This window comes from Gopherus flavomarginatus, chromosome 5 (assembly GCF_025201925.1).
Source record: "Gopherus flavomarginatus isolate rGopFla2 chromosome 5, rGopFla2.mat.asm, whole genome shotgun sequence".
NCBI lineage: Eukaryota > Metazoa > Chordata > Testudines > Testudinidae > Gopherus > Gopherus flavomarginatus.
Window position 1 is genome coordinate 44,193,073 of NC_066621.1, and position 13,170 is coordinate 44,206,242.

Sequence of the window (13,170 nt, forward strand, 5' to 3'; positions counted from 1 at the left end):
TTGCTGAAGTGCTGAGAACTCGCAAGTGAGGTCAATGGGAGCTCTGCTCTTAAGATATAAATGCTATATAATGCTAAGTATACTGAAAAAAATGAAGCTCTAGGCATCTCATTGGGCACCCAAAATTAGCTGATGTTTTTGGCAATTTTGTTTTTAATCTCTGTCCCTGAGTTTTCCCATGTGTAAAATGGGGATAATATTCACCTAATCTCATGGATTTTGTGAAGATAGGTTCATTAACATTTGTAAAATGTTAAGATATTATGGGTATGTCTATATTACCCGGCAGGTAGCAATCGATCTGTTGGGGAGCAATTTATCGCATGTAGTGTAGACGCGATAAATCGATCCCCGATCGCTCTCCCGTCGACTGCTGAACTCCAGCAGTGCGAGAGACGGAAGCAAAGTTGATGGGAGAGCCGCGGCTGTCGGTCCAGCGCCGTGAGGACATGAAGTAAGTAATTTTAATTTGATCTAAGATACGTTGAGTTCAGCTACGCTATTTTCATTTACCTTAGATCAATTTCCCCCCCCCTTCCCCAATGTAGACCAGGCCTATGATGACACCACTGTAGAAAAGCCAATGAGGAAATTAATAATTATATTCAATGCAGGGTTTGGATTGTGTGCAGCAAACAATGTATGGCGCTACACACCGAATGATGAGGATAAAAAAGAAATATTGACTAGCTACGCATTCAGTGAACAACTGTTCGTCCTGTGCATTGTATGAGGTAGAGTCTTATGGAAAATATTGGATGTAATCATATAGATTCATACATCTGAAGGCCAGAAGGGATCACTATAATCATCTACTCTGTCCTCCTGTATAATACAGGCCACAGAACTTATCTGAAATAATTCCTGTTTGAAGTAGAGCATATCTTTAAAAAAAATCCATTCTTGAGTTAAAAATGACCACAGATAGAGAATCCACCACAACTTTTGTTAAATTGTTCCAATGATTAATTACCCTCACTGTTAAAAATTTACTCCTTATTTCCAATCTCAGTTTGTCTAGCTTCAACTTTCAGCCATTGTATCATGTTATGCCTTTGTTTGCTAGTTTGAAGAACCCATTATCAAATATTTTCCCCTACAATCAAGTGATCCCATGACCTTCTCTTTGCCAAGCTAAATAGATTGAGATCCTTGAGTCTATCATTGTAAGATATATTTTCCAATTCTTTAATCATTTTTGTGGCTCTTCTCAGAACCCTTTACAATTTATCATCATGCTTCTTGACATGCTGTCATCATCGTGGCAGATCCCAAAGGGACTTAAACTTCTTGCAGATAGCTCACTGCCCAAATGGATCTCTAGCTAGTCATTAAGATGGTCATGCTTGATATGCAGTTTATGTCCATCATTGGCAGTCTTAGCTGCCATCAAACCTTTTTCACTGCCACTTGATTGCTGGTGGTGTAGCTGCATTTCCTTGGTGTAAACACTTTGGTCTTCCATCCTGATAATATGTCTATGCCAAGAAAGCTGCTGAAACTGAATTAGTGCTGATGGATATGGTTGCTGGGTTCAGCTTTGAATATCCTTATTTCTGATCTTGAACTGCCATTTAATATGAAATAGCTGATGAGGACAACAAGAATCAAAAATGTCAATTTAGTGCTCTATGGCCTTCCTTGGTGCTCACATTTCGCTGCCACACAACAGAGTTGGTATAGCCATGATTCTGTAGATCTGCTGCTTGGGGTCCAGACTTCCCCACAGAGTCCACAGAAAGGCCTGAAATATGACAACAGCTGCTGCTTTGCAAGGATCCACATCTTTTAAGCATCCTCCAGCACTGTCAATAATGCTTCCTAAGGCTATGTCTACAGGATAATTTTGAATTAACATAGACCAGTTTTATAAAACAGATATTATAAAGTCGATTGCACGCGGCCACACTAGGCACATTAATTCGGCGGTGTGCGTCCATGGTCCGAGGCTAGCATCGATTTCCGGAGCGTTGCACTGTGGGTAGCTATTCCGTAGCTATCCCATAGTTCCCGCAGTCTCCCCTTCCCCTTGGAATTCTGGGTTGAGATCCCAGTGCCTGATGGGGCACAAAAATCATTGTCGCGGGTGGTTCTGAGTACAGCCTCACCCCTCCCTTCCTGAAAGCAGCAGACAACCATTTCGCGCCTTTTTTCCTGGGTGAACTGAGCAAACGCCATAGCACAGCAAGCATGGACCCTGCTCAGATCAATAGCGCAATCGTGGACGTTGTAAACACCTCGCGCATTCTTGTGCTGTCTATGGTGAACCATGAACTGCAAAGGCAGGTGAGGAGGAGGCAGCTACGGCAGCGCGGCGATGAGAGTGATGAGGACATGGACACTGAATTCTCCCTAACCGCGGGCCCCTGCGCTTTGGAGCTCCTGCTGGTAATGGGGGAGGTTCTACCCATTGAACGCCGATTTTGGGCCCAGGAAACAAGCACAGACTGGTGGGACCGCATAGTTTTGCAGGTGTGGGACGATTCGCAGTGGCTGCGAAACTTTTGCATGTGTAAGAGCACTTTCTTTGAACTTTGGGACTTGCATTCCCCTGCCCTGAAATGCCAAGATGAGAGCAGCCCTCACAGTGGAGAAGCGAGTGGCAATAGCCCTCTGGAAGCTTGCAATGCCAGACAGCTACCGGTCAGTCGGGAATCAATTTGGAGTGGGAAAATCTACTGTGGGGGCTCCTGTGCTGCAAGTAGCCAAAGCCATCATTAAGCTGCTGCTACAAAAGGTTGTGACTCTGGGAAACGTGCAGGTCCTAGTGGATGGCTTTGCTGCAATGGGATTCCCTAACTGTGGGGGGGCGATAGATGGAACCCATATCCCTGTCTTGGCACCGGAGCACCAGGGCACCCAGTACATAAACCGTAAGGGGTACTTTTCCATGGTGTTGCAAGCACGGGTGGATCACTAGGGAGGTTTCACCAGCATCCACGTGGGATGGCCAGGAAGGGTTCATGACGCTCGTGTCTTCAGAAGCACTACTCTGTTTAAACGGTTGCAGCAAGGGACTTACTTCCTGGACCAGAAAATAACAGTTGGGGATGTTGAAATGCCTGTAGTTATCCTGGGTGACCCAGCCTACCCCTTGATGCCATGGCTCATGAAGCCATACACAGGCAGCCTGGACGGTAGTCAGGAGCTGTTCAACTCCAGGCTGAGCAAGTGCAGGATGGTGGTAGAATGTGCATGTGGCCGTTTAAAGGCTCGCTGGTGCACATTACTTACTCTCTCAGACCTCAGCGAAACCAATGTCCCCTTGATTATTGCTGCTTGCTGTGTGCTCCACAATCTCTGTGAAAGTAAGGGAGAGACCTTTATGGCGGGGTGGGAGGCTGAGGCAAATCACCTGGCCGCTGATTACTCGCAGCCAGACACCAGGGCGATTAGAAGAGCTCACCAGGAAGTGGTGCGCATCAGAGAAGCCTTGAAAACGAGTTTCATCACGGGCCAGGGTACGGTGTGACTGCTGTGTTTGTTTCCCCTTCATGAACCTCCCCCTCTTTATTGACTCCTTCCCTGTAAGCAACCCACCCTCTCCCTTCAATTACAGCTTGCTTAAGGAAATAAAGTCACTATCGTTTAAAAAGCATGTAATTATAAAAAGAGGAAGAGAATTAACAAGGTATCCTGGGTGTGGTTTGGGAGGAGGATAGGAGGGAAGGAAAAGGCCATTAATCACATTTCAAAGTAATGACAGCCTTTTGATTGGACTGTCCACGGGGGTGGAGTGGGCGGGTGCACAAAGCCTTCCCCCACATGTTCTAACACATCTGGGTGAGGAAGATATGGAACATGGTGAGTACTGAGGGTGGTTAAACATGGGCTGCAGCCGCTCTCTGTGACCCCGCTGCTCTTCCTGAAGATCCACCAGACGTCGGACGATATCAGTTTGATCACGCAGCAGCTCCAGCGTTGCATCCTGCCACCGCTGATCTTCCTGCCTACACCTCTCATCTCCCTGCCGCCACCTCTCATCTCGAGCGTCTCTCCTATCCTCACGTTCACTGGCATCTTTCCTGTACTTTGCTACCGCGTCCTTCCACTCCTTCAGATGAGCTCTTTCATTGCGGGTTACTTCCATGATTTCAGAGAACATTTCATCTCACGTCCTCTTCTTCCTCCGCCTTATCTGAGCTAGCCTTCGGGATGGAGTAGAGAGGCTTGAAAAATGTGCAGCTGCATGAGGGAGGGAAAATAGGGAGAGAAGGATTTAAAAAGATACATTTTACAGAACAATGGTTATACTCTTTCACAGTGAACAACACTATTCACCTTACATAGCACATGTGATTTCACTACAAGGTCGCATTTGGAAACTTTAAATATTGAGTGCCTGCGGCTCTGGTGTTACAGATCTCACAGACGCAGGTCTGGGCATCACAATTCAGCTTGCATGCGGTCCTGGTAAGCCACAGCTTTTCCAGCCTTCATATACACAGTGCCCTCTGATGCTTCTTTCCTGTTAACAAGCAGCAGCAGACGCCAATCCCTCCCCTCCCCAATCCAATTCTCTAGGATTGCTTTACCCCTCCCCCCACCGCATGGCTGGTATCATGGAAGATCACTGCCAATCACCCCCCTTTCCCTCCCCCCCCAACCACGTGGCTGGTAGCTGGGAAGATTCCCGCTGGCCAAATGCTAAAAAGCTTAGCGCTATCCTTGCTCCCCTCCCCCTGCCTTGCTACATGCAAGGAAGGATTTATTTTAAGCAACAGCCCAGTAGGAAAATGGCCATCTCTGTCCCCTTAATTACATTCCTTAATTTCAACCAGGTTACCATGAACGATATCACTCTGCTGAGGATAACAGAGCGAGATAAAGAACGGATGTTTCTTGAATGCCAGCAATCACCGGGACCATACGCAGCTATGCTTTGTCATTCAATGATACCCTATTACTTGCTACATGCATGGTGTGGTAAAGTGTCCTACCATGGTGGATGGAACAAGGCTGCCTTGCCCAGAAACCTTCTGCAAAGGCTTTTGGAGTACCTCCAGGTGTGCTTCATGGAGATGTCCCTGGAGGATTTCCGCTCCATCTCCAGACATGTTAACAAACTTTTGCAGTAACTTTACTGGCTGTGAATGCATCCCAAGCCCTCATGGCAAATCAATCATTAAAAAACGCTTGCTTTTAAACCATGTTTTATATTTACAAAGGTACACTCACCAGAGGTCGCTTCCATGACTTCACTGTCTAGGCTAGTGGCTTGGGAGGGCTGGGAGCGTAATTCCGTCTGGGTCACAAAAAGCTCCTGGCTGTTGGGGCTAACAGAGTGCTGTGTGCTCGCTGCAAGATCGTCCTCCTCTTCCTCCTCCTCCTCCTCATCTTCCCCCTCCGCTGAATCCTCAGCCATGGTTGAGATTATAACCCCCACCTCGGAATCCATGGACAGGGGGAGGGGGTAGTGGTGGCGCAGCCCCCTAAAATTGCATGCAGCTCAGCGTAGAAGTGGCATGTTTTTGGCCCTGACCCGGATTTTCCGTTTGCTGCTTTGGTTTTCTGGTATGCTTGTCTGAGCTCCTTAACTTTCACTCTGCACTGCACTGAGTCCCTGGTGTGGCCTTTTCCCATCATAGCCTTGGAAATTTTTTCAAATATATTTTCATTTCGTCTTTTGGAACGGAGTTCTGTTAGCACTGAATCCTCTCCCCATATAGCGATAAGATCGAGTACCTCTCGTGCGGTCCATGCTGGTGCTCTTTTTCTATTCTCAGGAGACTGCATCGTTACCTGTGCTGATGAGCTCTGCGTGGTCACCTGTGCTGATGAGAGCTCCACGCTGGCCAAACAGGAAATGCAATTCAAAAGTTTGCGGGGCTTTTCCTGTCTACCTGGCCAGTGCATCAGAGTTCAGATACCTGTCCAGAGCGGTCAGTTGTGCACCGTGGGATACCGCCCGGAGGCCAATAACTTTGATTTGCAGCCACACTAACCCTAAACCGATATGTTAATATTGATTTTAGCGTTACTCCTCTCATTGGGGAGGAGTACAGAAATCAATTTAAAGAGCCCTTTAAATCGATATAAAGTGCATTGTAGTGTGGATGGGTACAGTGTTAAATCGATTTAACGCTGTTAAAATCGGTTTAACTGCGTAGTGTGGACCAGGCCTAAGTATATGACAGTTGCCACCTGCTTTATGTCACCTGGAATGGTAAATACTAAGCTGGTTGTAATCTGTACTTGGAGGCTGCTTGATGGTGTTTTTTGAATTTTGGACACTAGAGCTAATAAATAAAGACAGTATTTTAATACGTATGCATGAGGGATTTGAATTAGGATTGCATGAGTAACTTTAATTTTGGCGTTTCCTAACTCTTGAGTGCAAGCTTAATGTTCTTATAAGGTTTTTTAAATGTAATTATTATATAGATAAAGATCGACTATGTTCCCCAATCCTCACTTTAAAAAAAAAAATTGGTCAGTATGTATATCAGCACTTCAATATAATATATCTGAACTTTTTCAGTTCAGATATAAACTCTTCTTTGAAAGCTGACAGAAACTGGCTGAAGAAAATGTACAGAAATGTTTAAATTAGAGAAAATATTAAATCTGAACAAAGAAACTGTTATCCAGCCCCTAATGGGAAAAAAATATCTTTGATTCCTGCAGTTTGGTGGCGGTTGAGAAAATATTTTAATGTCCTTTCAATTTTCAGGAGCTGAAAGCATGCACAAACCAAATTGGCATTGTATATGACAGAACCCAATGTGCCATCTCCCGAGAAGCACATGTATCTTCTCATGGAAATCTGCAAGTCCTAAAAGAGCCTAAAAGTTTGTTTACAGTACTGTACCAGTTAGTTACTTTAGTCATGGACCTGGACCATGTTGTGCTAGAGGCTATACTAACACAGAACAAAAATTTGGTTCCTACTCTGAAGAGCTTACAACCTAAATAGACAAGACAGATGAAGGGTGGGGAAAGGGTATAACACACAAGCAGAGTGAAACAATGTGATGGCAGCAAACATCATGTTAGTTCTATTATTTTTTTCTTTTGCTGGGTTTAGTTAGGAGGAAGGATAAGCTCAAGGAAGGGAAGAGGGTAAGGGGAACAGGAGAAGAGGATTAGAGGGCTGAGGCTGAGGTGAAGAGGTTGTGGAGGAGGAGGGCTGGAAAAATAGCACAGGGCAAAAAAAAAAAAGTTTAGTCAAAAGGATAGAAAGTTCTTCAAAAAATTAAAAGGGTGCAGTCACTGATTCTGCCCCTACTAGCTGGAGTCTCTGGCTGTTCCCTTTTCACTTTTCTCTCAAACCTACATGGCAGAGTGAAGGGGAAGACACCACCTGGGTTCTAGTGCACAGTTCAGGGTCTGAGGCATGTTGTGGGGAAGGTACCAGACTGGGTATAGGAAGTGCCACTTAAATACATCAGATTGTAGGCTGAATATTGGTAATTTGTTAGAGAGGCTTGTTGTTTTGGCAAACTCCTGCCATAGCACTAGGAAATTGGGGTTCTTCATATTAACATGCGGATTATTGCTTCAAATCCCAGTGCAGTTGTGCTTGCAAGTCTGGTAAAGAAATGAAAACTTCCAGCTTTACAATATTTTTTTAAAACTACTATAGGTGCCTAAAGGATACTTAAAACAGCCCCCATTAACAATTTACTTGATGGGAAACCTCTTTGAACAGTTAAAAGAATAAGCAAGTGATAGGTGATATCATTTGAAGTGGCCAGAATAACACAAAAAGCAATTCACAATTCAGCCACCCATGCAACCGTAACTCTGTCCTGTAGTGATGCCATGAACTTAAAAAAAAAAAAAACTGTTTAAAAAAAAATCAGTTAAATTTAATCCAGCACTACAAGCAGTAATATTATCCACTTGTGATTGTATGGTTATTGCAGGGTGTCTGCATAAAGAGGAATTAAGGTTGTTCACGTGCCTTAAAAGCTGTTTATTTTAATTTCTTAACATGTTTGAATTTCTATTAATTTAACCTTAACTCTGAAATTCCTAGGGTTTGTAATGCTTATTATGGGATAATTATAATATCTCAATAATATTTGTACCTTTAAATTACTTATATGCACTCAACCTTAAATCCAATTTAACAGTTTTTGTCTGGGAATATAAAATGAATAATCTTGTGATATAATAGGATCTATGAATACTTTAAAATCTAATAATACATTTATGAATTGTGTTCACAGATATTGCTACTTTCAGTTCCTGGCTTTTTGCTGAATTGTACTTTAATTGGATGGTTAACTTATAAAATCAATAAGTATAACTGGAACTGGCACGTTAGCATGTTGTTTGGAATCATTCTTAGCACAGCGGATCCTATCCTCTCGGTGGCTTCTGTGAAAAACATTGGTATGTCAATTTTTCCAACAGTTTGGAAAGTATGAATATTTTTAGATTTAAATAATCTTGCACACAGTACAGAAATTGAGACATACTGTATTTCACCACTCTTGCTATTTTTTTAGCTTATCACATTCTTGAAAACAAAAATGAGGAGGAGGACTGGGAAAAATGAAGTGCTAACATTTGTAAACAATCGAGGAAGACTCCCCAAAATAATAAAACAGAAGTTATAAATTGAATGTGGTGGACAGCAACAAAAATTATCAGAACACTCCATTATATCTATCTCTATATATCTATATATCTATCTCCAAATATAACTGGTGCAATTAGTTATGGAGCTCTGCTTTGGATTCAGACAAGTTAATGTGAGCTAAAACAAAAGCCTCGGCCACAATGTCATTGAAGCCGAAGTATATTTAGGGCAAGAGCAAACTTCAAAAAAAATACTATTCTTTACTGACCTTTACCTTTAGAACCCATAGTTAGTGATACAGTGACAATGTAACTAAAACAAATATTTCAATTATTATCACATAGATGGAGACCAAATGTTTTATAAGGGAAGCTTTTGTCCATTTCATTCTAAGGGAATGAAAGGAGCTAAAGAATTGTTTGTGATTTTTGCCAAAACCCTTAAAATTCTTAACCTTGAAGTAAAAGTGACTGTCCCTTCCCTCTTTGAGCATAGGGAACACGCTAAGATCTGAAACTTTTTTTTCCCCTGCAGCTGTAGCTAAAGCTTCCCCCCAAAAACTTCTGACAAAAGAGGTCTGGATTTGAATGGGTTGTAGAGATGACATTCTGATCTCAGGACTGGAACCACATGTTCCTTCTGGCCACTGTGTAAGAGAGAAGGACATGAGAAGTGAAGCTTGTGATGTTACAAAAAGCATCATAAATAAGGAAGAGCCTTATACATGTCTTGACGTTTCTCATACATGATTCTGTTATTCTTAGATTTTGATTTGAGAGCATCCTAATGGTTTGCATCTAGGAGAGTCAAGTTGTAGAGATGACCAAGCCACAGCAGCACATAAAGCTAAAAAGAAGGTGTCATGGTCTATTTTGAAAGATATTTATATTATATAGGATCGTTAGATAAAATTACCCCTTTCACAAGTTGGTATGAGAAAACATTTCTGAGTCCACCTTAGAAATAAAATTTTGATCTTTTTTTCCTTAAGAGATTTGTGTAATGCAGAGCTTACAAATATTCTTCCAACTTGTATGCAGTCACTATGAATTAATATCTTTTAAATATTTAGGAATAGAAAAATATTGATCCTTAAATTTTTCATTTGAAGGGGATTTCTTTTTAGGTTTTCTGGGGATTTAGTGTCTGCATCTTCAATCTTGAGGATTTTGCTAATTTTAGAAATTAATTTGATTAAATTGGTGTACTACCCACAAAGTCATACTAATATGGTTGAGGAGCCTAAGATGGAGAAAAAACTCATACTCCTGGAGAATTATGATGTTAACCCTTGTAGGGCTTGTGTTCACTAGCAAATTAGGCTGTTAGAATACAGCCTTGAGGAATCCTGTTAACTGGCATGATGATAAATGTGAACTTGAAAGTCAAAATGGACAGGAACAAGATGTGTTTAACAGTGTGTCAGCTGTTCAAGGGTAAACCTTGGTTCCAATGGGGTTTTTCTCTTTTTCGCTTCTTTATGCTGTCTAAAAAAGGCCTGAGAAAATTGAACAATCCCTCCCCACTTTTTGTTATTTTTAAATATGAAAAAGTCTTGTCTTCCATGTTTTGCTTGAAGTCTCCTAGAAGTCTGGAGAACTGGAATTCTGTATTTTAGAATGTTTATTTTAAAAGTGGGCTCTTAACTTTCAATTTCTAAGCTTTCTAATGTGTATGTTTTGCATCTTTATTTGAAAATAGTGTTTTCTTAAGACAATCCATCAGTGCTTTGTCTAGAAAAAGAGACCCCATTTGTAACTCCTCAGATGCTAGAAATGATTCAAACCCAATAGCTGTTCAAAATCAAGATGACTATTTAGAGCCCAGCGCAGAGAATCACTTATCTGAGGGTCAAAATAGGCATGGTTTTGGCCATAATTTTACCGCAATGGTTAAGATTTGCAGTGAAAAAAAAATCTATTGCATGAATGGTGTCCTAGCCGCATTCATCAATTGCCAATTCTCTCTAGTGGCTAGAATTTCTTGTGCTATGCTTTGATATCCCCTGGGTAGAATTGCACACAATGTATCTCAAAAAATTCTTTCTGAGTTAATGGAACCACTCCCTGGACTCAGTGCAAAATAAGGCATAATTCTTGGTTCTTATCCAAATGTCCCTTTGAGGTGAGGTAAGGTAAGACTAAAGAACATGCTGAAATCCTGCTTAGTTTTCACTGTAGAAGGTGGGGAACTGTCACGGATTCACAGGATTGGTGCTACACCCCCAGCTTTGGAGAACCCCTCCTGTGTGCCAGATCCCAAATAGTTTCACTCTTCCTTCAGGGTAGACCACGCAGCCTCACTGCCTTCTTAGACTGAACCTCTGTGGCTCCAGCACTCCTGCTTCATACTGTGAGCTCTGTTCAGCAAGTCATACTGAGATACACTCCTGGTAGACACTTATGCAGTCTTCAGGGATTAATGCACCTCACCATGTATCTGCAGTGACACTTTAACAGCATTGTCAAAAGAGTAGGGTTTATTAGTCAGATGGAATACAGAATATTAAATTTGTAGTTTGGCATAGAGAAATGAAGATTAAAGCAGAGTCCAAGTTCAGTCTGGTTAGCTCAAAGCCCAGCTAAGCTGTACTCAACCTTTCTGTCTGACCTTGTTCAGCTCCCAGGTGAAAGCCTCTGACTCCTTCCAGCAACCAACTGTTATCCCTTATCAGTCCTTTGTTTTTGAGCTGGGGCATTGGGCTCAGCTTCCCTGCTGAGAGATGGCAAAATCCATCTCTCTCTTGGTCATGGGTTGCTATGCCCTGGTGATTGGCTTTTTCACTGTGTTCTTTGATGTTCCATTGATATGGGGTTGACCTCAGACAGTCCTTTTATAATGAACCAGTCAGGCTCAGACAGCTAGGGCAACATTCATACCTGTGTCTCTTAGCCTGCCCTGAGAGCAAACAGCCCTTTTTCTCTCACTGAGTAACCATGCAAAATATAAGGGAAACTGAAGCACACATAGGTTTCATAAAAATATTACAAAAAATTCCCACTTCATCACAAGAGCATATCCAGAGGACAAAGATAATTCAGGATTTACAGGTCCTTGCTCAGGAAAATTAAAGTAACTCTTCTGAGGTCCCACTTCAGGCTGTATAATTTTCCACACATCCTCTTCATTCAATTTGATTGCACTACCAGTGTTGTGTCTTATCAAAAACATGAGAATTGCCATATGTGATCAGAGCAGAGGTCTATTGAGGCTACATCACTGTATTGTCTTTTATTAGACTTCTCATAGGAATAGAGATCTACGCAGGATAGGGTAAAAAAATAAAACTTTTTATTAACAAGCATTTTCCAATATTAACACTCTGTTCTCAGCAGCATAGCTCACCACATATAGACAGAGAGAGAACCCATATATGTCACTTCCTGAGCCTCTCTTACATATATCTGGGTACACTGTTAATTTATTATATTTACAATACATCCTCCCTATAAATAAAAGAAGTTTGGAGATGCCATTACCAATGTTCCTGCTTCATAACAGCATTAGGACATGCCATAGTCCTTCCATTCTGGGTTTTCATTTTTATTTGGAGTGACACAGCTGTGGTGTCATCTGGTGATTGTATTTGTGTTGATTGTACTCTTCAGTCTGCCTGGTGGGTAGTTCTAAGGGCTTTTTTGTATCAGTGTTTTCTTCAGAAAAGGACCTAGGGGTTACAGTGGACGAGAAGCTGGATATTAGTCAACAGTGTGCCCTTGTTGCTAAGAAGGCTAGTGGCATTTTGGGCTGTATAAGTAGGAACATTGCCAGCAGATCGAGGGACATGATCATTCACCTCTATTCGGCATTGGTGAGACCTCATCTGAATATTGTGTCCAGTTTTGGGCCCCACACTACAAGAAGGATGTGGAAAAATTGGAAAGAGTCCAGTGGAGGGCAACAAAAATGATTAGGGGGCTGGAGCACATGACCTATGAGGAAAGGTTGAGAGAACTGGGATAATTTAGTCTGCAGAAGAGAAGAATGAGGGGGGATTTGATAGCTGCTTTCAACTACCTGAAAGGGGGTTCCAAAGAGGATGGATCTAGACTGTTCTCAGTGGTAGCAGATGACAGAAAAAGGAGTAATGGTCTCAAGTTGCAGCGTGGGAGGTTTAGGTTCGATATTAGGAAAAACTTTTTCACTAGGAGCATGGTGATGCACTGGAATGGGTTACCTAGGGAGGTAGTGGAATCTCCTTCCTTAGAGTTTTTTAAGGTCAGGCTTGACAAAGCCCTGGCTGGGATGATTTAGTTGGGGATTAGGTCCTGCTTTGAGTAAAGGATTGGACTAGATGACCTCCTGAGGTCCCTTCCAACCGTGAGATTCTATGATTCACTTGCTGTTTTAGCATTACAAATCATATTTTTGTTAACAGATGTGGTTGCACCAATATGAACAGTCCTTAGGTGTCTGCAGATTCACGTAATTGTTAATTTTCTGTCTGAATGACATATTACCTGCGTTGATCTGCTAGTTAAATTACTATGCCAGGGTGCCACTGACCCCTTAAATTTTACATAATTATGATGGAGTTTTTTGTGAGATTTCAGTGTTCTGGTATTTGTATCATAGAATGATTTCAATTGTCATCCATCCATCCAGCTCTGTTTTATTTTATTGTGATCTGTAACTCTAGA

At 42.0% G+C, this 13,170-nt stretch overlaps 1 protein-coding gene across 1 annotated transcript in view; it reads left to right on the forward strand.

Annotated features, from left to right (window-relative positions):
* Positions 1-13,170, forward strand: part of LOC127051018 (sodium/hydrogen exchanger 10-like) — a 336,647-nt gene that overhangs the window by 25,393 nt on the left and 298,084 nt on the right. The window contains 1 exon segment of the mRNA XM_050952807.1: positions 8,175-8,340. Within this exon segment, the coding sequence (XP_050808764.1) occupies positions 8,175-8,340 (166 nt within the window).